Source organism: Mauremys mutica, chromosome 12 (genome assembly GCF_020497125.1).
Source record: "Mauremys mutica isolate MM-2020 ecotype Southern chromosome 12, ASM2049712v1, whole genome shotgun sequence".
Lineage (NCBI taxonomy): Eukaryota > Metazoa > Chordata > Testudines > Geoemydidae > Mauremys > Mauremys mutica.
Window position 1 is genome coordinate 69,221,530 of NC_059083.1, and position 25,771 is coordinate 69,247,300.

The following is a 25,771-nucleotide window of genomic DNA, read 5'->3' on the forward strand; positions in this document are numbered from 1 at the left end:
GAGGCTGGACTAGATGATCTCTCTGGGTCCCTTCCAGACCTACAGTTCTGTTCTATGATTCAGATACCTCCCACCCTTGCTGCAATGCTGTTCCCAAATGTGCATGGCATGAGCAGTAAGAAATCCTGCTGCTATGTTTGAAATGTTTGCCCAGCAGGTGGCGATGGTGAACATTGCTGGAGAGTTGCCCCCTGCTTCTTCCTTTCTCGAAAGCGGCATTGAGGGTAGCACGAGAAGCTACTGATACAAAACATTTAGTTTCCTTTGTCACAGTTATGTGTAATGCATAAGAAGCCAGGCAGTGCAAAGCTGAGCATGACGCACCTGCCTTTCCCCTCCTGCTTCTGAAGGGGAAGAGAACTGAAGAGCTTGAAGTAAAGACAGTACTGGCCTTTCGGTTAAATTTCCCTGCACTGACGATTTGTGTCACAGCTTAGTCTTAGTGGAACAGTATAAAACAGCTGAGGCCAATAAAAGATTAGAATGTGGAGAGGAATGTCCTTTATTTTAAGAGCCCATCTAGACTACCCAGCCCAGGTCCCTTCACCCAGTTACACCACATCCATTGCTATGTAGGCTGAACCATGGCCCTGCTCTGGAAACTGGCTAACACTCTGGGCGTGTCTGAGTGTTCAGTCAGATTACACAGCCTAGTTACAACAGTGAAAAGTCCCCTGCAAGATGCTGTGCATTGACTCAGTTGTGTTTTGGGATGCAGATAAGATAATGCCACTTTTCTAGTAGAGGAGAAAAACAACTGGCTGAAGCAGGTCAGGATAGCTGGCTGCTATTCCTCGGTGCTCCTGAGCAAGTCATATAACCTCTCCGGGCCTCAGTTTCCTCATCTGTGAAATGGGGAAGCTGCTACATTTCTTCTGCCGTTTGGCAGCATCTAGAAGGGGGCTGCGTTCTCGAGCTGTTCTTGCTTTCAGCCTCAGGAGGGATGCGCGGCTCTGATATCCCCCCCCGAAAGACACGCTATCACCACGCCTAGTGCCCAGGAAGTGACTCCACATCCCATGGAGGCTGGTCTTTCCTTTGTCATGGGGCTGTTTGGCAAATTGATAAAGATGCAGCATACGAGAAAAATCCAAGCAGGTTCCCAGATGCTCCTGCCCCCGTTGGCCCTGGTGGCACTCCTGCCATTCCAGGGTTGTGCTTTTCCACGGTGGGGCATGGAACTGTCAGCTGGCACTTAAGTCTGTCGCTTTCTTAGCACTGTGTTTATAAACACGTTTTCTTTCTTATGAGTGTCAACTGGGCAGCCTCCTGCCTGCTTAACTCACACACTGTTTATCGAAATGTGTATTCAAAGTGACTGAGCCACCTGAGGGCAATGCTGCCTTGAAACCTGGTTATTTAATATCCATTACAGCCGAAGGGAAAGGTTCTGCATTACACTTACATTCCAGTGGGGAAGAGGAATGGCATGATTTAAGATCGAGTTAGCAAGACCAGAGGAGAGGCATTGTTTAAAAAGCTATTTGTTTAATGAAATCATAAAAATGGATTTAGATGAATTTCCTCAATTACTCAGTCGGCCAAGGCAGCGTCCCGAGGAAAGTTCCCGCGACGTTAATGCCTATGAATCACCCAGAGCGGCATCCCTTCTTCTAGTCTGCGTGACTCTGTCTTTAATGGCTGTTGGTGCCATCTGTTCCCAGACCCAGAGTGTGCTGGCTCCAGCAGCAAAACTTTCTGAGAACGTTGGACAGAGCCACAAAACCCTACTGTCCTTTTGGAACCTTGTGGCGTTTTTCTAGCAAAAATCACTTGCTGTGCATGGAATTATACCCACCTCTCTCAGAATGTGGGCATGGGATGGCCTGTGGCCAACATGACCATAAAATAGGCTTCCAACCACCTTGCCCCGAACTCTCACGAAATGGGGCCGTCTGCAGGGCTAATTAGATGCAAAATTCTGATTCAAGGGTCAAAGCCACTTTTGAGTTGGAACAGTGTGGGGGAAGGGGGTGAGGCATGAGGGGATGAGGAAGGAAGGAAGATTCCACATTCCCTTTGCATCCTCCACATCACCAGTTGGCTCTCTGCCAGATGCTTGCTGCTTTCCTGTGACTGTTGCACCGTGTTTGGGTCTGTGTCAGTATGTCCTTTATACTTATAGCTGGGGCTTATTTGTTCCATGGCAGGAATTTATACTGTACACCGAGGGTGAAATCCTGGCCCCGTTAAGGCCAATGGCAAAACTTCTAGTGACTTCAGTGGGGCCAGGATTTCACCCCCAGGATGTGGCTAAAGTGGTCAGGGGTAGCTAACCCCAACCAAATCTCAATCTGTAAATTAACATCGTTCGCTTCAAGTTAGCTGATTGAGGACCACTCTAGAGGGAAGCTTAAATGCCCTGTGTGTAACACACCTGTAGCACTATCAGGTCAGGAGAAACTTCCATTAGGAAAATTTCATTCCTTTGGCTTTCAGTGGAGTTACAGCTCTGAGGTGAACCCCTCTATCAGATCCATATATATTTGGTTCTAGACACCTAGTACAACTGAATGCCTCAGCATCTCTCTGTGTCTGGCCCTGATGCCCAAAGCCCTCCATACTCTGCTCTGATAGCAGTGGAAGTGCTTTGTACACCTTATCAAATCTCATCTCTTCTGGAGAAATCCCAAATGGAAGAGGAAGGGGGCACTGTTGGCTCTCAGGTGCAGGCAGGAGTGCTCCATAGCTCCAGTTTCCATAATTGGCTGTAGGTTTTTTCTTCATGTGTGTTAATTACTTTGGCATAACAGGGCCTCCTGAACAGGTTTCCTATGGCTAGAAGGGGAATAGACTAGAGTGAGATGTAAACCTGCAGCAGCTGCTTTGAGGAGCTATTTAGGGACGTGATTGAAAAGCAACAAATAAAGTTGTCCAAGTTAGAGTAGCTTATTTTTGTTGAGTAACTAGCTATTTCTTCCCTCCATGGGAAATTTCCCTTACTGTGATGAGAAGGTTTTTAGTTGCCTCATCCCCGGCTTACCCAGCGATCTTTCGGTTAATATAAATGAATGCAGGGCACTGTGTCCATGGATTGGATGGTCTCTATTCATTTCACTGGGTCGTTTCTTTTTTTTAATTAGTGTAACTGGACACTGCATTTCCAGCATGTGTCATAAGGTGCGTACCATTCCAGAGCTGAGAGAGAGGGAGGGGTACGGCAGCCTTGTGCTGTATGTCTAGCTCTAATGGACATGGTACTTACCCTTTCAGACCTTAGTCAGCTGCGCATTTCTTTTTGTATTCCTCTATTTTGCCTCAATTGTTCTCTCTTGGGTTTCTGGCCTACATTTCCGTTATGTGCTCACCTTCCATACTCTGCCTGTCTGCTCACCTGCTTCTGCTGATAATGCCAGCTGGCACTCCCTCCATGCTATGCTTAGTGGAAGATTGCCACAGCTGAGCTGTTTGCTGATGTCATGGACAATCTACTCCATTTTGGGGCTTGCAGGAGCTATGAATGAGGGCCGTTTACGTAAGCATTGGCCCTTCCTTATGTGGCTCATCCTCCCTTGCTTAATCTCACATGAGCAGCTAGAGCATATTTTTGTGGATTTGTTGGGAGACTAAGGTGCAATTCACACTTCCTTCTCTAGGAGCAATGACTGCATGAAACCCTCACCCCATTGACATCAATGGCAAAATTCTTATTGACTTCAACAGGGCCAGCATTTCACCCAGCAAGCTTTGCTTGTTGTCACTGTGCCAAGGGTTGGGGTTGGCACTGATGACTCTGAAGCATGGTCCTGACCAGTGTATGTCAGGGGGACAGGATAAAGAGGGGGGGGGATCATTGTGGCATGGCTGCCATCCCTGCCAGAGAAGGGGAAGAATCAAAGGGAAAGGATGTGACAGGCTGTCTGCTACCTCCGTTAGGACTCAAGCTGGCACTTGGAGGCATTGATTAAGGATTGGCAGTGTGAGGCCATGCTGTTGAAGGCAGCAGTTCATGACCAGGAAGATGAGACTGACGGTATTTTAAAGGGACACTGCTCAGGTTAGTTAGCCCCAGAATGGGAGGGTTCTGTCTTGCAAGTATTTTTGCCTACAAAATCTCATATTAACAAACATTTTCATAAATTAAAACCGAACAATCAAAAGGATTTTTTTTTTAAATGAATCCTTGGGTTGCAAATCCTGCAAAGGCTGGAAGTGGGCGCTAAATCGAAATTGACTATAGAGTGTAGTTTCATTGGCCATACTGAATGAATTGCGGAAAACAACCAAACCACATAAATGATGAAATGTTAAACTAGACTTCAAACATTTTATCTGGTTTAATTCTTGAGTATCATTAGAAACACGGACAAGGGGAACAGCGTTTTGTTTTGGTTTTAAGTAGTGGGCCAGATTCTCATCTCAGGCCCAGTGATGTAAATCCAGACTTTGCTGGAGCTCTTCCAGATTTACACTGATTGAAATGGAGATCAGAATCTTAGCCCCTGCTTTAGGATGTAGTCGGGTTAAAAATCATTTGCCAAGATTCCAATCTCAGTTTCCCTGGTGACAATATAGAGCAGCTCTACTAATGTCAGCCGAGTTACTCGGGATTTACACTCTGGGCTGGAGATCCGACCCTCGGCCCGCGATTTTTAACATGACTGCTTCCTTTCTAAACGAATGAAAGCAACATTGTATTTGGATTGCACTCTGACGCACACGGGACTCTGCGCAGGAGGCATGTCTGATCGGCGGGAATGATTAAGAAAAGTGAAGGGTGCTTTTGTAACCTTTCCATTTCAAGGTTCCCTGCTTCAGATGTTTAGAGGATCTAATGTAATTGAACCTCTGGAAACTGTTCTGTTGTTTTCTAGAAGGACTTGTCTGCTGCCTGCACTTGCTTTGTGAATAACTGCAAATATAAAATATTACATTATAAAGCCAATCACTGGTTTGATCTGTCTGATGCAGCTAAACCCTGGATGTAACCACTTCCCGAGGGAGGGATGCTGTGTGTAAATGCAGCCCTTCTGCGTTAGGTTGTGAGCTAGCAGGACTGGGACATTACTTGGCTGGCAGGCCTCTGGGAAGACCTGTCAGATGATAGAAGTGGGGTGGTGGCACACTACCCTTGGAGTCAGTATTGGATCACTAGCCACCATGGGGTTAGGGAACAATGTGCTGCTGAAGACAGTGTGTTTCTGATGTGAAACAGAAACTTGACTGCTTGCTCTAATTAGAGCATCCCAGGGCACTTCTCTGAAAGAGTAACCTAGGTGTCCTGCCCAAGTTCTAGTGTTGGTAATTACATCCTCCCTACCTACGCCTGCCGCTGTAGTTTCAGGCGAATCAACGTATCCTTATGGTCCCAAACTCTCCTGTCCTGTTCATCAGCAGCTGCTTTGCATTCCCAAAGTGACTTGCGCGTCAGGGAGTTCTGTTACGCTTTTCAAATACTGTTGGAGTCTCCTGGAGGAAAGGCACCTAGAAAGGTAATGTTAATATCAAAGCAGGAGCCGTCCTTTTGGTGGAGCAAGAAGCGTGAGGAGTCCAGGCCTGGGTGCTGGTATCTAGATACTATGGCATTGGATGCCTTACAAGTGCCTAAGATAAACAGACAAGGTGAGTGAGGTCATGTCTTTTATTGGACCAACTTCTGTTTGGTGCGAGAGACAAGCTTCCGTGGGTCATGTGGGGAAGAGCTCTGTGTGGCTCGAAGGCTTGTCTCCCACCATCAGAAGTTGGTTCAATAAAAGATATGACCTCCCCCACCTTGTGTCTCTAATATCATGGGACTGACCCAGCTACAACGTACGATAAATCAAGCATTTGGAGGTGCTGGCTACCCACAGACTAGATTCACTCCTGCAGGTGGGTACAAATTGCTGGCTTAGGGGCCTGCGGCTAGAGCCAAAGCCTGAGCCCCATTGCCTGGGACCGAAGCCCAGGCCCTGGGCGACAGGCCTCAGGTTACAGGCCCCCTGCCTGGGGCTGAAGCCTTTGGGTTTGTCTCTCCTTCCCCCCGCCCCCAGGGTGGTGGGGCTGGGGCTTTGGCTTTGCCCCTCCCTACCTGCACTCGGGGTGGCAGGGTCTGGGTGGGCTCAGGCTTCGGTCCGTCCTGCCGGGGCTGCGTAGTTATTTTTGTTGTCAGAAGGGGGTCAGGAAGCAATGAAGTTTGAGAACCCCTGATCCAGTCTGACATCCTGTATCCCACAGGTCCCAGAACTCCGAAAGGGACAGATTTTGACTGGAAGTTACTTGATGGTTTTTGTTTTGATTACACCCTCATCTCTGCCATCCTCTGCCTTCCCCAGCTCACACAGAGCAGCAGTAATTTAAAATTCAAGTTCTCTGAATTCGTTGGTGGAAACATCTGTCTAAGGGACTTGGGCACTGTATTCACACTAACAAGGAGAGGGGACCACCGTCTAGAAAGTGTCTCCATTAGACTCTCCCACTAACAATCAGCCTTCAAAGTGTTACTTTGGGACAACACTGTGTTGTCTTGGTAAGTGAATAATGCTGGTTGGGGTCACTAGGAGTTATGCAGGCAGCCAGGAGGTGGCATGACCTAGTGTATAAGGCAATGAACCGAGAGTCGGGAGACCTGGGTGCTCTTCCTGACTCTGCCATGGCGTCTGTCTGTTTCCCAGCTGCAGTGTATGGCCTGGCTTTATTTTTCTTCCACCTTTCCCCATCTGTTTCTCATGCCATGTCTACCCTATAAAATTATGGGGCAGATTTTCAATCAAAATATTTGGTGTCAATTTTGATCTTTTAATTTTTTTCCTTTTTGCTATAAATTAACTTCAGCTTAAAAATAAAGTCGTTTTGACCTGAAAAACAGAACTCTTTTGTTTCGAAAATGTCAAAACAGAATGTTTTGACAATTTTGAATTTCAAAATATTTTAGAGATTTGTTGAAAGGGCTCTTTTCCCATGAACGGTTTTAGTTTTGGTGCATTCATATTTTCTGATGGGGAAAAAATGTTTGGCTGAAAAATTCCCAACCATCTCTAGTTACTAAGCCCTTAATTGTCTTTAGCTGTAGGGTTTAACACTGGTACTCACAGACACGCACTCTACAGACAGGCAAGGCTGCACAGTGCCTTTCGTCAGTGAATTCCTTACTTCTACCCCAGGGTCCCTGACTGACACCGGTTAACTTGACCCTCATCTCAGAACTCGCTTGACACCCCTGTGTTAGGGGGGAGACTTAGCAAGAGAGATGAGGTGACAATTAGTTTTGTTGCCACCTTGGTCTCTCTGTCTGCTAGCTGCCTCACACTGTTCTGTTCTATAGAGGTTCTTATATTGTGATCATCAATGTAGCATCTGAGTGCCTTCCAGTACTCTCTTAAGCAATGAGACTAACTTCTGTGATGCGATTTGTTCTCTCACCCTCTCCCTAGGGGGAATGGGTTGGACAGTGGGCTTGCCTCATAGAGCCAGACTTTGGCCCAAATTCTCTGCTGGTGTAAATTGGTGCCTCTCCATGCCAATTTGCACTAGCAGAGAATGTGGCCCTTTGAGATCACCTGAGCTCTTGTCCATCTTGGGTACTCAGCTGCACTGAATCTGCCCCTATAGAGCATATGCAGTTAAACACACCAATGATATTGCATTAATAGAAAGTACTTGCATTTAATGTGAAGGTTGGGAAATCAACAAAAGACTGGGGTTTCCAAAACTGCCCATATTAACCCTGCCATGTGGCGTCACAAGCAGCATTTTCTGTACCTGTTGTCCTTTTTTAAAATGTAGACAGGAATGTATTGTGTGATCGGATATGCCTTGCATTCTCAACCAAGGGGATGCAAACAGATGTCAGGGGGTCACAAGCACCCCATGTTGCTAAATGGGGAGCCTGGCTTTCTGGTACAGAAAAGGGGAATCTGATATGTAAAATGTAAATATTTGGTATACACCAAGAACATACAGTTCCTAGGATATGCTATTTGGGAAGTTTAAACCCTTGGGACTGACTCCACCATGTGATAATGTCCAGGTTGCCAACACCACGGGGGGAGCACAAATCCAACCAAGAAACAATGTTTTCATTGAAATAAAATAAATCATGAAACCATTTCATTTGTAAATTTACTTTTGCAAAGATTTTAGGCGCCAATGACCCTTCACTGACCCCTTTAAGCTTGTTCCTTAGTACAGGTAAGAAAGTAAAGAGAAAAAATACGATGCAGCAGCATCAGTTAATCTGGGTGTCTCATGGTTTCAGTTAGAGGAATCCAGGCCCCCGCAATAGCCAGTTGTAATATGCATAACAGGCTTCTATATTCCTTCTAATTGTTAAAATGAAAGACTTTAAATTTGTCCTGCTTTATAACTAGGGCTCCTGGGTAATATGGTAACACAAACCATCACTTTGACTTCAATAGGATCAAGCCCAGTGAGCCAGTGTCAAAGGTATTTAGGCACTCAAAGATGCCTAGTGAGATGTCTTACAATACCTGGCCCAGCGCTGCGAATCAAGGATGGAGTGAATGCTATTTCTCTTGGTGTTGATGGGTTTAGCTCAGAGCTTTTAATGCCACAGTAACTGTTTTTAACTTGAGTTGACTGGTGTAAAGTCCTGAAACCCTTCAAAGGTCACTGTGGCTAGTTATAGTTCCTCCAGGTGTTACAAGCAGTTTTGTAACAGCAACAATTCCTCAGGAATAGGTCGTTTCCCGTCAGAGTATAGTTTAGACAGCGAATAGTTAACTAACAGAGTCAGGGTCATTACATAAGCTGCCGTCTCTCTCGAAATGCCAGGTGTCACTTTCAGAACCCAATGATGTTCTTAGTAGTCTTCTCTGTGTGTTTTCCTTATCGGTTTAAACCAGAAGAGAATCTCATTTTTATGAACTGGTGTGTGACTGAGAAATGTAAGTGAAGCTTGGTTTGTGCACAATACCAGCTGAGATTATGAACCTGATCATATTACATTGTATTTGTACATTTTTATTGTCACAGACTTCACGTATATGAGAGTTGGGTGGGTGGATTTTAAAAAACTGAAATAAAGTATATTGGAAATCTTTGTACATCTTTTGAGATATTAAAATGTTATTTCATTGCTTCAAGGCTTTAACCTTTTTGTTTTTAAGCTTTCTCTCTCAGAAAGGCATGAGGGTCATTATTGGTAACACCCTCAGGCCTCTGGTGAGAATGAGTCCCTCTTGTGCTAGGTGCTGTACAAATACATAGTAAGCAGTAGTCCCTGCCCTAAATAATTTACAAATCCAAATAGATGAGACAGAGCCAGGATTGGAGAAGGAAGCATTAGCCTCATTTTACAGATGGGGAATTGGGGCCCAGAGAGAGATTAAAGCTGACATTTTCAAAAGGGCTCTGCACCTCCAACTGGGGCCAGATTTTCAGAAGAGCTCAGCAGGTGTGGTGCATGCTGAGCAGGTGTGGTGCATGCTGAGCTCTTTGGAAAACATCGCTTTACAGGGTTTGCCCACATGGCCACACAGCAAGTCTCTAGCAGAACCAGCACATGACCCCAGAACTTGTTAGTTCTAGGCCAATACCTCAAGTGAAAAGCTATGATTCCTTTGTAGGCTGCAGGGCCGGCTCTACAGTTTTCGCTGCCCCAAGCAGTGCGCCGAATTGCCACCCTGGGCGGGGTGGGGGGGCGGTCTGTGTGCCCTTAGGGCGGCAGGCGCGTTTCCATGGGGGTGCAATTCAGTGGCAGCTTCTATGTTTAGCTGAAGCCGCACGGGACAGCTAAACATAGAAGCTGCCGCCGAATTGCCGCTGCCGCGGAAATGCGCCTGCCACCCTCTCCCTCCCCCCCTCGGTGGCAATTCGGCGCGCTACTTGGGGGCAAAATAAGGGGGACTGCCGCAGGGGTGGCTCTAGCAATTTTGCCGCCCCAAGCACGGCGGCACGCCGCGGGGGGCGCTCTGGCGGTCGCCGGTCCTGTGGCTCCAGTGGACCTCCTGCAGGCACGCCTGCCGATGCTCCACTGGAGCCGCGGGACCAGTGGACGGGGAGGTCCACCGGAGCTGCCTGCCGCCCTCCCGGCGACCAGCAGAGCGCCCCCAGGGCATGGCGCCCCAAGCACGCGCTTGGCGTGCTGGGGCCTGGAGCCGCCCCTGGACTTCCGCCCCTTGCAGAATGCCGCCCCAAGCACACGCTTGGAATGCTGGTGCCTGGAGCTGGCCCTGGTAGGCTGAACCCCAGGCTGGAAGCCAGGGGCTCCTAAATTCTACATCCTACTGGGCCAGGGATTCACTGCAATCTGACCCTGAGAGGGGCGGCTCACCCTCTGTTCCTGTTGGCATCTGCTCCACGCAGAGTCAGACTCAGACCTTCTGGAAATGAGTCACCTAGGGCCAGTCCTGTGAGGTGATGACACCAACAGGGGTGGCAGGTACTCGCAAACTCTGGCCCACAGCCTCACTCTTCCAGCTCTAGTGTGGGGAACAACACTGGGGAGAGAAAGCCCCCTCCCCTTCCCCTCTCACACAGAGGAGCAGGGTTTATTTTATAGCCTACTAAAGCTCTTTTAAATCAGAAAGTTGGGGTGATGCGAACCCTGGGGAAGGGATCCCTTAACCTCCCACCCCAGTGGGTTTTTCCTTCCTTTGCAGGATTTCGCCCCGTGGGTTTTTGGGGGGGGGGGTGTTAAATATTCTCTAAGTTAAGCACCGTGGTCAGCTGACCATTAATACTGGGCCCAAGCAACAGCGGGACGCTGCGGGCTGCCAGAGCTTCACTGCCTGTTACCCCTCCCCAGACTGCCCCAAGCCCCGCCCACTAGTGACACCCCCCCCCCGGCCAGGGAAAGGGGCTCCCTTAAAGGGCCAGGCTCTTGCCCTGTCGGACTCCCCTGAGTTGCCGGGAAGGAGTTTGGGCCAAAGTTGGCGGGGGGCTGGGAGCACAGGGAGTGAGTGGGGGTAGGGGACAGTAAGCGTGGGTAGGGTGGGGAGTGGGGCAAGAGGATGGGGGCAGAGCGGAGGGAACTGGAGCGCGGGAAGGGAGGCACTAGCGCCCCGGGGGGGCGCCCCTCACAGCCCCCCCTCAGACTGGGGTGCTCCAACCCCCCCGCCCCCGGTCTCGTGGCTGGCCGGGACGCGCGGGGCAGGGCGCGGGACAGGCGCGCGCGTGGGGCGGGGGCTGCCCGGTCACGCGGGGAGCGGGTCCGGCGCAGGCTGAGGCGGGCAGAGTTGAGCGGCGGAGGGCTGGAGGCAGGACATCGGCTCCGGCCGGCCGCTCCCCCCGGGTGGGGCGGGGACACCTGCTACAAGCCGGGGCGCGCGGCCGGGGCCGTGGGGCTCTCCCCCCCCCCCCGAGGGCTGCGCCTGCTGCTCCGCCGGGGGGAGCCGCCAGCCCCCGCCGCCAGCCCGCTCTGCCTGAGCCCCCGCTCGGGAGGAGGGACGGCGAGCCCGGCACTTGCTCCCCGCCCAGGAGGAGACGAGCTGGAAGCGCCCAGCCCGAGCCGCGGGGACAGAGCCCGGGACCCTGGAGCGCCCAGACCTGCCGGGAGGAGCCGGGGCTGCAGCCGCCCGCCGTTTCCCTCCAGTAAGTAGCCGCGGTGCCTTTAGCCGAGCCCCGTCCCGTCCCGGGCAGGGAGGGCTCCAGCCCTGCAAAGGGGATTGACACCTGAGGACGCAACTTTTGTCCGGGGCGCTTGGCCCGCGGGGCTGGTGGCCCCTCGCCCGCGATCTCCCTGAACCTTTTCTCTCCAGCCGCCCCCACCCCCGCCCCCCTGTTGCTCCGCTCCCCTTTGCCTGGCACTCCCGAGCCCCGGGCTCGCTTTCCTCCCTCGGCTGAACTCCCAGCACCATGTTGAACGCGTTGACAAGAAGCGATTAAGTGGACGAAATGAGGTTTTAAAAACGACTCCCGCTGTCGGTATTGCCATCCCCAGCTAGCACCTTGCGTAACATAGCAGGAGGCAGGACACTTTGCATTTATTTTTGGTTAATCCATATTTGACCTTTTTAAGCTGCATATTTCTGTGCGTGTCAGAGCCCGAGCCTGGCAAAGGGGGAATGTCTGAGGCTCCAAGCCGTGGGGAGAAATATTTCCATGTTGCCTCTGCACTCTTGGCATTTGCCTGGCAATGATTATTGCTCTGTGTCCTAATTGTTATCGATAGGCTCCCCGGCTCCAACTGTTGCTGCAGGAGGAGCTAAGCAAGAAAGGGAGAAAAATGTATATCTGATCAAGGTTGAAAGGAGACGTAGCTTGACTGAGAGGAGTCTACGAATTGCAACTCATGTTCCATCTGGAGTCCCAAGAGAAGGAAAAAGGAGGGGGGTGGTGGTGGTGGAAGAAAATGGCAAAGAAAGTAAGGGGGAAAATGATGGGGGGTGGGAGGCAGGAGGGAAGTTGGAATATCTTCCTTTTGGGAAAACTTACAATCCATTGCAGCTTTTCCCTCTTTTTGGCTCAGTCTAGACTCCCATCATTTGCTCTGCTTGATAGATCCCTCTCACTCATCCATGCAATGACAAGCATATAGTAATAGTCTACCCTTCCTCCTGCTTTCCCCTTCTCCTTTTCCTCCCCCAGTCATGCTTCTGCTCAGTATTTCTCACCTGAGGGTTGCATTGATTTCATTACTTTAAATATATCAACAACTCGCTATTTTTCCTCTCTCCCCACAACACTGCACATTTTTCACTTGCATTCTCAGGTTTGGAGGTTTCTCTAGTTAAGATTTTTTTTTTCTTTTTAAGTAGCAGGGCCCTTTTTTATTTAATCCCTCAAGTCAAAATGTCTGCAAGAGCTTTTCTCCATGTCAGACCCCAACATTCAGCATTCGCGGGGGAACAACAGAGAGGCTTAAAATACAAGTAATGTTCATCCATCACATCAATTAAAATAAACAAACAAACCTGTCTGGCTTTAGGATGTGGCAGTATAAGAAAAACTCAATAGGTTGTTGCTTTTAAAATGACATTTTGCAGGCACTTGGTCTATAACATGCAATGAAGGCATTTGTTTTGTTTTGTTTTCTGTTAGTTTAAAAGCAAACACCAAAGCATTAAAATGTTTTGTTTGCTACCCTTCCTCCATTCATCTATTTCCATATATGTTGTTGTCAACCACACTATGTTCTGACAGTATGGTAAATACAAGTTTTCATGGCAGACCCTAAGGAAATAACCATTGCGGTCTTTAAGCTCAATAATGTGATCATAAAACAACTGTTTGCATAAGTGGGTTGGAAAAATGTTTGGAGCCATATTGTTTCTTAAGGCAGAGCTGACAAGAGAGATAGTGCGACACCGTTTATTGGATCAACAGATAATGCAGAATACACAGAACAAGCTTTCGGGTCTCCGAAGGCACCATCAGTATCTTAAGCAGGACACAGAGCTTGCGTGTTCATGATACTTGGTATTTATATAGTGGTCTTCATCTTCATAGAATCATAGAATATTAGGGTTGGAAGAGACTTCAGGGGGTCATCTAGTCCAATCCCTTGCGCAAAGCTAAAATTTTCAAAGTGCATTAAGCTCAGTCTTTCTCCCATTGCAATCTGTGGCAAACCTCTTGTTCGGTTCCATGGAAATGGACTCAGGCCTATTATTCTCTTTCCCCCTGCCCCTTCCCCGGTAGGAGGTAGGTGTTACTATCCCAGTTTTACAGATGTGGACACTTATTCTATGGTCTCCCAGTCTCTACCTTGTCCACAAATGGGCCACATGCTTTGACTTGCCACTCATCACACAGCAACAGCCAGCCTCCCTCAGGCTGATAATCTGCCTTTTAAATAATTTCCCTAAATAAGTACTTATGTGATGCTTATTTAGAGGCTTTTTAAAATGTGGATTAAAGGGACTAGGGTGGGTGGGTTAGTACTAACAGAAAATCCACAGCTTGCACCAAACCAAAAACTAGCCAACTGAGCAAAGATGACCCTTTTCTTCTCCACCTCTCCTCCCAGTGTAAATAACCATAAGGATGAGGCACAAGCTGACCCAAGATGGGAAATTATCCTTGTATTCACCACTCTGTGCTTAGAGATGCAATCAGATCTATCTGGGATGTAAATACCCGAGCACAGGGTCTTGCCAATGCCAAAGAGCAGAGCCTGAACATTAGCTTTTAATTTCCTGGGCTTTTCTTAGCTTTACTGCAGCCCTAGATGTTGTTTTGATGCAGTTTTTTCCATAGTTCAGTTTTGTTTTGCCTGATTTCTCCCCTCCCCATTTTACCATCAGTCTTTCTATTGTGTGCATGCCTGATTTCTTTTATTAATTCATTCTCTCCCTCCAACATTTCCCCCCCCCCACATCCTCTCATGCTGGGGTACATACCCTTAAAACTAAACCAAAATGAGGTGGATTTGACCCTTTCCTGCTTAAAATAAACATCATTAGTATTTATGTCACTCCTTATATGGAGAATCTCAGAGCACTTTACGATCAGTAAGTCTTGCAGCATCCCTGTAAAATAGGTACGTACAAGCTGGTATTGATGGGATAAAGAGATCTAGCTCTTCAGGACAGGGACTGTCACATATGTGGTGAGTGGATAGTGCCTTGCACCAAGTAGCCCTAATTCCTGATGTGGCCTTTAGATAATAGTGAATAATAATAATAGATCAAAGTATTACTATATCCATTTTACAGATCAGGAAACTGAGACAGAGGCTAAGATCACGTAGTCAGTGACGGAACCAGGCATAGAGCTTGAGTCCTGATTCCTTCCTTTCATGCCCACTGAGATCATCCAGCGATTTCAGTGATTGATCTAATTTACTCCTTTTGCTTAAACAGCGTCTTTCCTGGGATACAGTTATGGCATCTGCTAAGTTTACACAAAGTTGGCTTTGGAGGGGGACAGGTGGGCAGGAGATGTATTCGTTAAAAAAGCAAAAGCATGTGTGACTCCACTGGCCCTGGGAGGGGCAGGTTATGGAGGTGCAAATTCAGTCTGGGGCTGTTTGGTCCCCTGGTCAGAAACTTAAGTATCTCCTGCTCTACAACACCCCCCTGCCAAGGCCCTGCTGTGCCCACCCTGTTGGCTGCTGGCCCCTTACACTCAATCCAGCCACTGAAGTCAATGTAGCTTATCAGTGCAGCTACTTTATCACCCAGAGGAGTGGCTGTTGAGCAACACCAGCCAGTCCCCTGGACCACTTCCCCCCTGCCCCCCTGGACTGAATTTGCACCTCCATAACCCGCCCCTCCCAGGGCCAGAGGAGGTGACACGTGCTTTTGCTTTTTTTTTTTTTTTTTTTTAAACAAATACATTTTCAGGCAAGATTTGAACTAAGTGAGATTAATTTTGCTGGCAATGTCTGTAAAATCAGCAAGAAGAGGCTCCCCGATGAGAGAGGCTTCACTCAGTGGCTCCCATTGGTTTGGCTGGCGGGAAAGCTCCCTTTTGGCTTACTTGGGAGAGTTGCTGCCTCAGGGCTTAGGGTCTCAGCTGCAGTCCTGTGCAGGTTGCATGGCCAGTGAAACCTCTGGATAGGGGAATGCATTCATTCGGCTAGCCCCCTTCCACTTGACAGGCACAGCCAACAGCATGTAAGCAGCCTTGTAACTGGACGCTTCTCCAAAATAGCAGTATGGCTGTTCCCTTCCTTTGAAGACGTATATGTGATCACCAGGGACTGACAGGAGCCACTGGCTGAGAAACTGCGCTATGAGCTAAAGAAGCTCCCAGGATAAAGGGATATTTAGTTGTTGGTGGAGGTACCTAGAGACTGTTGCTGCTGTTTTCATTACCAGACCCTTGGAAATTGGGTTCTAGGGAGTTCTGGCAAGCTAAGCAGGGTTGGCCCAGGTCATGACTTGGAGGGGAGCCCTCCTTTGATGATTCACTGGGGGATGCTCCTCTCCCCGATGCTAAATGGGGCTGATTGTGTAAAATGGCTTGTGCAGTGGCTCACCCACCTGATGGCTTAGTGCATCTGCATGAGGACGTTTTCCTGACAGATCCATTTCAGCACCTCCCCCAGGCACCTTATCACCACGGTTGTCCCAGTGCATTCAGAGTCTCCTGAAGCACCAGTCCCATCATTCTCCGGAACTGTTGTTGGGAAGAAGGGGCTTTAGGGTGACTTCCAAGCAGGAGGCACTGCATTCTGAGGGGAGTGGCTAAACCAGGGTACCTGCGAGAGTCAGGGGATCTGCTTGTGCTGTGGAGAAACAGTGCAGACTGCACTGGTTCAGCTGGGCCTACAGGAAGAACCTTCTCCTTCACGTCAAAGACAGATGGTACAGCCAATGGTCCTAAAATGCAAGGATGGCAGTGACATAGTATTGCAAACTCCAGGTGTTCCAGCCAGTGGTCAGAAAAGGATAAATTTCCCAGTGTGAGGAGGCATGTACCATTCCCCTGTGTTGGAACTGAATCCCAGTTTGGTGCTTGAGGTCACCTCTTCATAGGAGATGTAAGAGGGAAGGGAGGTCCTGCCAATTACTGCAATTCAAGATTCCATAGCACTTGCCTTGTAAGAGTTAGGGTCTGGCCAAGTTCCAGTTGAAATCATTGTATTCTGCTGACCTCAATTTCCCCCTGCAGTCAGAACTTGAGAGGGTATTCTCAGTCAGAGTCTGTCCTTGGCTTTTCCAATCTAGCCCTGGATGCATTTCAGCAGTGGGTGAGTTAATTCCTGTGTTTGTGTCAATCTACCCACCTTTATCATCTCAGTCAGGGTGCTAGCGGTGGGGTGGTGGGAACATTTGCCACTTTAGGGGTCCATCCTGCAAGGTGCTGAGCACTTTGGACCCAATCCAGCAAAGCACTTTAGCACATTCAGCAGGTGAACAGTCTGTTTAAAGTCAATACTTCACCCACCTGCTTAAGTGCTTTTCTGGATTGGGATTAGAGTGCTTGGCATCTTCCGGCATTGAGTCTTTAGCTAGCTTGCCAATCAGGATGTTGGCTTTGGGGAGGATGCTGGAGCAACAACGAGGGGTCTGTTACTAGCTCAGGCAGGGTATCAGCCACGGAGGGAGAGAGAGGACCCCTTCCATTGCAGCCAGCCCACTGGATGGAGGGGACTTCAACCATCTGTGGAGCTGCTAATGGTTGAGCCATGATGAGAACTTGATTATGTGTTAGTGACGTGTCAGGTGCAAACAAATATGATCAGCAGCTGTGAGGACAAAGTGCTGCCTAAAGTATATTTAAATGTCCTTGAGGAGAAATTAAACGGGCAAATCACTGTTTTTAATAGAGGCTTTTTCCTCAGCTCAGGTAGTTGATGCCATATTCCCTATGAATTATTTATTGCAGGACTAAAAATACCTGGAAATTCACAGCAAGATTGTAAGAGATTCTTCCTCCTCCAGCCCAGGCGGGTGGGTGGGGAGACGGGATGTGTGGTGTGCTAGGCTGGGGTCAACTATCTGTTTTCCTGTGGCAATGAGTGTAACGGTGAACCCTAGAACTGTGGGAGAGTCCTAGGTTTCCATAGCCCGGGATTAAGGCATCACTTTGTTCCTGCCGTTCCCTCCGCCTAACCCTTAAACCTCAGCTGTTCTGAGCAGTGCGGGTTATCTGGAGAGGGTTTGGAGATTCAGTCCAGTCCTGGCCTGAATACAAGCAGATGCTGGAGAGAGCCAAGTGGGTGAGTTGGTTCTCCTGTCGGATTTGACCTAAACTCCTCTTCGAGGACAGAAAGCAGATTGAGGCAAACTGCTGTTTTCTGTTCTCCATTGGCTCCCTAGCAAGGAGAAAACTGCAGGGCCTTCCCCCCTGGTCACTGGATGGGGGTAATCAATGATCCAGCAGTGCTCACGTTGTGCCCATCGCTCTAATCTAAGGACAGACTCACTGGCTTCCCCGTCTGGTCTCGCTGCCAGGCTGTGAGACTAAGCCAGGCATTAGTAGTGCTTCTTTACACAGGACCTTACGCTTATTGGCAACAGAACACCAGGTTCCCCTGCTAGGTGGGGAGGATGGGGCTGTGACTGGGCAGGTTGCTGCAGGGGTCGCTCACCTGCTAATGCGTAAAGCCGACCTGGCTTCTCATTCCCAGAGGAGATCCAGGAGAGTCCAAGGGGGGCGAGACCTGTTGCACGTTGTTCTGTAAGAGCCGGAGATGAGCCCTGCGGAGAGAGAATGAAGAAGAAATCTCATCACTCTAGTATTTGTTATTGTAGAGCCTAGAAGCCCCAGGCATGGCCCAAGACCTTGTTGTACTAGGTGCTGGACAAACACAGAACAAAGACCGTCCTTGCCAGTGCTGACAATCTTGACCAACAGCTGGTACAGCAGAGATGCAATTCAGTAAGTGCCTATGTTAAAGATGGCTCCTCCTCTACTAGAAACCTTCCAGTTGGGCTTTAATTATTATTAACAATATTAGCTATTGCAATTATGTGGAGCTCTTCTACAAACCCGAATCCTCCTCTGTAACTTGACTCATCCCCCTTAGCTGGAGGGAGAAAGTTCATTTACATAGTCTTATTCCCATTCTCCAGAGGTGGTGCAGAGGTTAAGTGACTTGCCCAAGGCTGCAGAGGGAGCCAGTGTCAGAACTAGGAGTAGAACTTGGGTGGTCCCGTCTTCTAGGCCTGTGCTGCAGGCTCCACTTCCCACCTTTCACACTCCATCCCTGTTTTGTTTCATTGCTAAGAAAGGAGAGGAGTAAAAGCATGAGGAAAGGGAAGAGCCTGGGATGTGAAACTGTGTGTGCAGCCCAGCAGGCTGCAGGTCCCCTGGTGGGAGGTGCTCCTCCCTGCAAAGATGCGTTTGGAATTACAGCTTTTAATTACAATTGGCATTTGCAAGACTCCTGCTGACAGCCAACATCTTGCTGCAAAAGTGACACCAGCATTTGTGTCAGTAGCAGGGTGGGAGGCTGGTGTCATCGTGTAAAGGAGCCTCCCTCTTGCTCCGTTCCGGCTCTTAACTTCAGAGGACAGTCAAAGATCTCCTTTCATTACTCAACCATTAAAGATCCTCTCTGGATTGGTCAGTCGGCATTGTGTGTGGAAGGGAAAGGTTCAGTGGGGCAGCCTTGCACTTAAATCATAGGACACAGGGGTTTGGGTTCTGTCCCTGACCTGCTGGGTGACCTGAGGCAAGTCAATCCACTGCCACGTACCTCAGTTTCCCCTTTGTGTGAGGAGGATGATATTACTGACTGACTTTGCAGTGGAGGGTGAGAGTCTTCGCTAAGGTTTGCAGAGCACTTTGACATCTTCCGATGGAACGTGCTATAGGAAGGCAGAGATAGACTGGAAGCTCTTTGAGCCAGGAACTGTTTTTTTCCCCTGTGTTTGTACAGTGCCTAGCACAGTGGGGTCCTCGGCTCTACCACAATATAAATAACACAGCGACATAATTGGATCCAAACACCCCAATATGTCGGGGGAGAGGAGGACATCTGGCATCTAGATACAAATGCAAACTTTGCAACCATGTGCTAACCCTCCCTGGTTAGCTGAGTCACTAGCTGGTGTCTGTTGTTTCTATCAGGGTGGGGCCTGCAGGTCACAGGCCCAGTTGGGATGGGCACAATACACCCACATATTGCAAAGACAGTGCCTGCCCCAAGAGCTCAGTCCCCCACATGGGGCCACTTCTCAGCAGGACACACCAGGGAACACCTGTTGACATGAGAGCAGGAGACTATGTTTTGGACAGTGCAGCTTGAGGCCAGATGCCTGCTGTGTTGCCCCATGAGAGGGGGCAGAAAGCTCAGCAAGGTTCTCTCCAGCCATCCTGCTGGGGTTGCAGTGTGGGAGTCTCTGCCCCCTCCCCACCCCCGGATGAGCTGTCGGGCCAGACCCCAAACCCTGTGGCTCCCCTGGGATCCACATGGGTATGAGGGGTGAAGGGTGGGAAGAGAGGGGTTAATGGAGGTGGCACTGGAGATCCAGAGCCCCTCAATTGCTCCCCTGCAGTGCAGCTGCATTGGCACCATGCTGCCTTTGGGACCCTCATTAAGCCGATTCCCTGCCACAGAGGGTGTATGTAATGTAGCCTCCAGCCAGGGAATTTCCACTCTGAGCACTATGGGGCTGATATGGGAAATGATGCACATCCCTCTCCCCCGCAAAGCCAGCCTTCTCCTCCCCTGGGGCGATTCCCGGACCCCAAGAGTACCTTCCTCAGAGTCTGGTGAGAGGGGTGGGCTGGTGAGTGGGGAAGTGCTGCTGCAGGTGTGTTTGAAGCTTCTTGCTGTTTGAAAGGTAGATCTAGGCATGGAACCTGGAGGCATAATTGGGGCCCACAGTGACTTAGGACCCAACCCTGTTCCCATTGCAAAGCATGTGGCTTTTCCCCGTGGCTTCATTGGGAACAGAACTGGGTCCTCATAAGCTAAGCTGCTGCCTAGAATTATTGTTCTATATCAAATGGAAACCCAAGAGCAGCTCCATACATTCAGTGTGCACACATCCTATTAACTTCACCCTGGAGCTGCTTGGAGGGGTGGGGGAAGCTGCCATCAGCCAGAGGTCTCCCCACACTAAGACTGCCAGTTGTAAGAATCTTGGCGGGTTTGGCTGTGAGATTCATGGGTGGAGCGGGAGGGACTCAGAATCAGTGCATCAGAATCAGAGAAGAGTCTGGACAAAAGCCCCAGAGCTGATGAGCCCCAAGGAGGCAGGTTCAGATTTTGATCTCTTTTGACTCAACCTTGTTTCTCATGGAGCCCTAGGAGCTTAATGGATAAGGCACTGGCCTCCTGAACTGAGGCTTGTGGGTTCTAGCCCTACATAGGGTGGAAGATGCTTCTAATCCCTCTTGTTTCAGTGCATAAAGTGACTGGGTTTAGAAGAAACTTCCCTTCTAGACAGGCTATTTTATAATTCCCCACTTTGGAATTTCTTCCTCAAAAGTATCTAGCTACTGTCAGAGAGGGTACTGCACCAGGCTGACCACTGGCCGGATCTGGTGCCAATCAAAATCTATTTGGCAAATAATAATGAAACCAACATACACAGGGCAGGAAGGGAAGAGGCAGTCCCTGCTAGACATTCATGGGCCCTTCGAGCCAGGGGTGGCTAGTTCTGGGGGAGGGATACTTAGCTTCCTGTCCTCACCGATAAGTTCCCTAGGCTTAACTGGTGTGTCCAGCTTCCAGCTGAGCTGAAGTCCACGGGAATTAGAATCTCCCTGAACTTTGCAGGGCTTTGTCACGTCGTCGTTTTGCGGGATTAGCTGCCTAAACCTCTGCCTTCTCCAAAATACTTACAGCTCATTTTTTTCCCCTCAAAAGTTTAAATATTTTATTATTACCCTGGGTACTTAATCTTTGAGTGGATGGAACTGAAGGTGCCTATCGGCCTGTGAAATACATTTATTTTTTTTAATTTAAAACAGAAGGTAAGCAGTTCTCTGGTGACTGACAGCCCAGGGATGGTGAGAGCTGGGGGTGGGGAGGGAAGGGAATGGGGAAGTGGAGACAATATTGCTGCTGAAGATAATTTAAAATAATATAAAAACATTCAAAGGCGCCTGGAGCCTGAATTGCTGAGGAACAAAGGGCACCAGGAGGAAAGGATGGAGACAAGGAGAACTGTGCTTTTATTTAACCCCTTCACCTCTGAATTCTCTAACCACATGCAAAATGTGCCACAGGGGTGTCTGTCTGTCGGGGGGCTAATGTAGTCTATTGACTGACTGAAATATGAAACTCATTCCACCCAGGTGGGCTCTGATGTGTTGATATAGCAAGGAAGCAGGGGGAATCAGATGTTTATAAAAGCCAGCAAGGAGAGAGAGCTGCAGGAGGATAGGGCACTGAATGGGGAGTCCTTGACTTTGGCCAAGTCCCTTCCCCTCTTTGTGCTTCCGTTTCCCTCTCTACAAGATGAAGATGATGGTTCCTGCTCAGCTTTGCAAGGTGCATTAAGAGCCACCCTTGAAAAGCCACAGAAGTGCTGTGTTCCTGCGTACCATCGCTCAGGCTGCAATGCTCTAGATAGGAATAGCATAGAGTAGAGCCTGTGCAGTGTGTCCGAGAGATCACAGAGAGCTTTCAGGAGGCCTGTTCCATACAAGGGACATGGGGACCGTGAGGCTGTAACGAGTGTGACTGCATGCTGTATATATGGCACCAGTCCAACTGCACACCTAGCATTAGGGCTAAAAATTGGGGTGTTGAGCTCCCCAAACTCAGACCTCTGCCATGTCAGCTAACGGGGCTGGAGGCTGCAGGTCTGCCTCCCCAGCCCAGCAAGGATTCACACCATGCCCAGAGGCTGTTCAGGCTTTTTGCCCAACAGTCTTCAGCGAATCCCAAATACGACAGTTCCATGTAAATCCAACAGCTGCTTTCCCCAGAGCCAGTGGTTTCCTTGCCACAGCCTCCCTATTCCTCCAAGCAACCTGCCTGGGAACCATCCTGCTCCAGGGCCTGTCACAGGGCAAACCTTCCTTCTCCCTGTATCTCCTACAGCTCTCTCCCCCGAACTGGCCTCCTTGCTGGCTTTTATAATCATCTGATCCCCAGCTGGGAGGTAGCTGATCCATCACAGGTGAGGCTGGGCCCAACTTCCCCTTAAAGGGCCAGTCACCCTGTGACAGGTATCATCGCTTAGCTCAGAGTAATACAGTGCTAGAGCTTTTATACTCTCTGTGAGTGTCACAGTTCAGGGCAACTGCACATGCATTCCTCCTCTGTGGCCCACTAATGGCACCCACTGTAGGCTCCTGGCTCCTCAGCCATCACCTCTCTTGGGCGGAGATCTGCATCTCTCTCCCTCCTGATCAGGGGTTTTTCAAGGCTGCACAGTTCCCTGCCTACACTGTGATATTCCCAGCAAGCCAAACTGCCTAAACAGGGCAGCGTCTGCACTGTGCTTTCTCTCCAGAGGCTATGCCTAATGTATTGCCTTCAGTAATAAATTACCACACGGCTCTTTGTAAGCAAGCACATTTATTCTTAAGGCGAAAGCATTATAGAAAAAACATATTCAAAACAATAGAAAAACTTACACACATGGTAAAAAGCTTAGTAGAGGTCACCCCAATTCCAACCTAGAGCAGGTGTCAGTCCTTCAAACCCTCAATTTGGTTTTCCCCATGGAAGTTTATGACTGTCTCAGATTCAGAACCAGAACCAGGCTGGACAGTTCATCTGTTTCTTCTACAATTCAGGCCTTTGATCTTATCTCCAAGAACCAGTAATCTGCAGACAGTGATCCACTGCTCAGGGCATAGCTTTAAAAGACATCACTAGAGATGGGGGGAATTTGCATTAACTTCTCTCTGGGCATTCCCCAGGAAATCCACTTCATGCTTATTGTCCCAAAAGTCCATTCTCGTCTGGCACATTTTCAGTGTAATCTTTTGGACTCCCAGGCCTCACCTCACATCTCCCCCAGAGAGGTCACATGCAGTCCTGGCCCACAGTAATACACAAGCTTTGCAATTAATACAATGGACCCCAAAGACAGTTAAGCTTAAGTCAATAAGGTTTCCCAAGGATATGCAGGAAATTGCCCTATCTGTCATAGTGGGCTTCTAATCGGATCTTCCACTCAGTCTAGTATGGGGAGAGGAAGCCCCAGCACCTTGTGTGGCTAAGGGCACCATTCTCCTGCCAGCAGTGTCAGTGAGTGTGGAACGTGCCGTAGAGACCCGCAGTGCAGATGAAAGAGCCGCTGAATGGATTGGCTGGGAGAATGTTGACTTTAAATCTTTGAAGTGATTGTCAGGTGTACAAAGAGCCAGGCAAAGTAGCCTCCAACTCTTTGCATCTTCTGCCTCTTTGTCCACCCCCTCTTCGTGTGTGATAAAACAGAGCTATGAAAAACTGGGGAAGTGAAAGGAAATAAAAAAGGAATTTCACAGCAATAGTAGCTTAGAGAGCAGCTAGGGAGCCTGCACCCAGAGTGAAAGAAGCCAGCAAACCCTAGAGATATAGGGTGGGGGGTAGGCTGGAGGGAGCAGTGAGGGGGCACTGGAAGGTTGGGCCCAGGGAAGCGGTGGGAATGTAGGGGCACTGGGATGGGTGGGGGGTTGGGCTAGGAGCAGTGGGAAGGGGGGCATTGAATATCAGGGATCTGATCATCCCATACATTCTGCATTTACACATCCTGTTGACTTCAGCCAGTGTGTGTGTGTGTGGGGGCATTGACCCAGGGTTGATGGGAAGGCACCGGTTGTTGGCCTTGAGTGACACTCTTGCCCAACCCCAGGAGCTGAGCTGACAGGCTTTCTCAGGAGCTGCTTCCACCCTCTCTGGCTGGATGGTGCCCAAAGAGGGGCATTTGAAGGGGTGCGGTGTGACTGACTGTTGCGGAGTCTCCACTTGGCTTTGGCGTGTGGGGTGCAGAGCATGCCGAGCAGGGAGGGGCTGGAAACCTCCCTGCTGAGGGGGATACACTCAGCCCAATGCATGGGGCTTCAGCCTTTCATCACCTCTGAGCACTCATCAGAGCCGCGGGATGGATGCCCTGTGGGGCAAAAGTGCCCCACAGCCAGGAATGCTTCAAGCCAAGTCCGGGACCCTGGCTTTGACATTTCTGAACCGAAGGATCCAGAACTTCCTGGGCTTGGGCTCCCTGCACATAGGAGGTGCCCCTCGAAGGCTGAGTGTGGGGCTGATGACAGCTGAGTCATCCTGCTAACCAGTGTATGCAGCATGCAGTAGGGTGGGGGATGAGGGGCTGGGGATCAAAGGGAGAAAAGTGTAAGGTCAGCAGGCAGCGAGGTGCAGAGTAGGAACCGTCAGTGAGAAGGGCAGGAGAGGCCTGCAGACCCGGAAATGGGGGATCACTGTGTGCCTAGCTTGTTTCATTCCCTGATTGTTTCTATGAAGAAGCAGCTGATAACACGGTGTGATGCCCTGGAGCCAGGGGTATATGGAGCTGTGCGGAGGAGAGCTGACCTGCAGGAGTGGGGGTGACTTATGGAGCACAGGATCCCAGGTGCTAGCCATGTTCCTAGCTTCTTCTGGCAGGTCCCTCTCTCCCTGTTACCAGGCTCTAAGCCCCTCTCCTGCTAAGTTCTTGTTCTTTCTCTCTGCTCCCCCTTCCCTTCTGGGCCTCCCACCCTGTCCACACTCAGGTCTGTCTGTTGCCCATTCCCACCCTGGTTTCTGTTTGCTTTGGGTTTGCAGGGACTCCGTGGTGGACATGGGCAGAGCTCTGACGCACACTCTGGTACTGTCCATGGTGCTGGGCTGTTCAGCTGTCATAATGGATCTCCTGCTGCCAAGCCCTGGGGAGCCAGTGGTAAATGTGGCTGTGGTATTCGGGGGCTCCTCATACCCTCTCCACATCCGCAACCGTCTGACTCACCAGAGCTTCCTGGACCTGCCTCTGGAGATCCACCCGGTCACGGTGATTGTGAATGACACCAACCCCGGCACCCTCCTGACTCAGATCTGTAACATCCTCGCCAGTACCAAGATCCACGGCATCGTCTTTGAGGACAACATTGGCACAGAAGCTGTGGCACAGATCCTGGACTTCATATCCTCCCAGACCCAGGTCCCCATCATCAGCATCAGTGGGGGCTCTGCTGTGGTCCTGACCCCCAAGGTGAAATCTCTTCATTGGTTATTTCTGGAGACAGTGAGCGGGAGGAGGAGGGGGAATTAGAGAGACTCATGAAATCCTCTAAATATATAGGTCCAAATACCCAGCTGGTGTAAATAAGCACAGCTCCATAGAAGTCAACCAATCTGTGTCAGTTGACATCAGCTGGGGAATCTGGCCCCTGATGTGCGTATATAAATTTCCAATCATTTTATTTTCAGGGAAGAACAAATCACTACAATGTTGTCTAAAGTGTCTGCAATGCTTAATAGGCAAGGAGCTATATTCTTAACAATCTGGTGATGTGGAACTCTTTGCCAGAGGATGTTGTGAAGGCCAAGACTATAACATAGTTCAAAAAAGAACTAGATAAGTTCATGGAGGATAGAGCCGCTAAAGCCTATTAG

The 25,771-nt window shown here is 49.5% G+C and overlaps 1 protein-coding gene across 4 annotated transcripts in view; it reads left to right on the forward strand.

Moving 5' to 3' along the window:
• Nucleotides 1-11,246: 11,246 nt before the first annotated feature.
• Nucleotides 11,247-25,771, forward strand: part of GRIN2C (glutamate ionotropic receptor NMDA type subunit 2C) — a 47,294-nt gene continuing 32,769 nt past the window's right edge. For 2 of the 4 annotated variants that reach the window (XM_044982353.1, XM_044982356.1), the window contains exons 1-2: nt 11,247-11,472; nt 24,944-25,367. In XM_044982353.1, coding sequence (XP_044838288.1) covers nt 24,960-25,367 — 408 coding nt within the window. In that variant the 5' untranslated portion in view covers nt 11,247-11,472; nt 24,944-24,959. Of the gene's footprint in view, nt 11,473-18,036; nt 18,154-24,943; nt 25,368-25,771 lie in introns of those variants that run through there. The other 2 variants (XM_044982355.1, XM_044982354.1) reach the window with 2 other exon arrangements.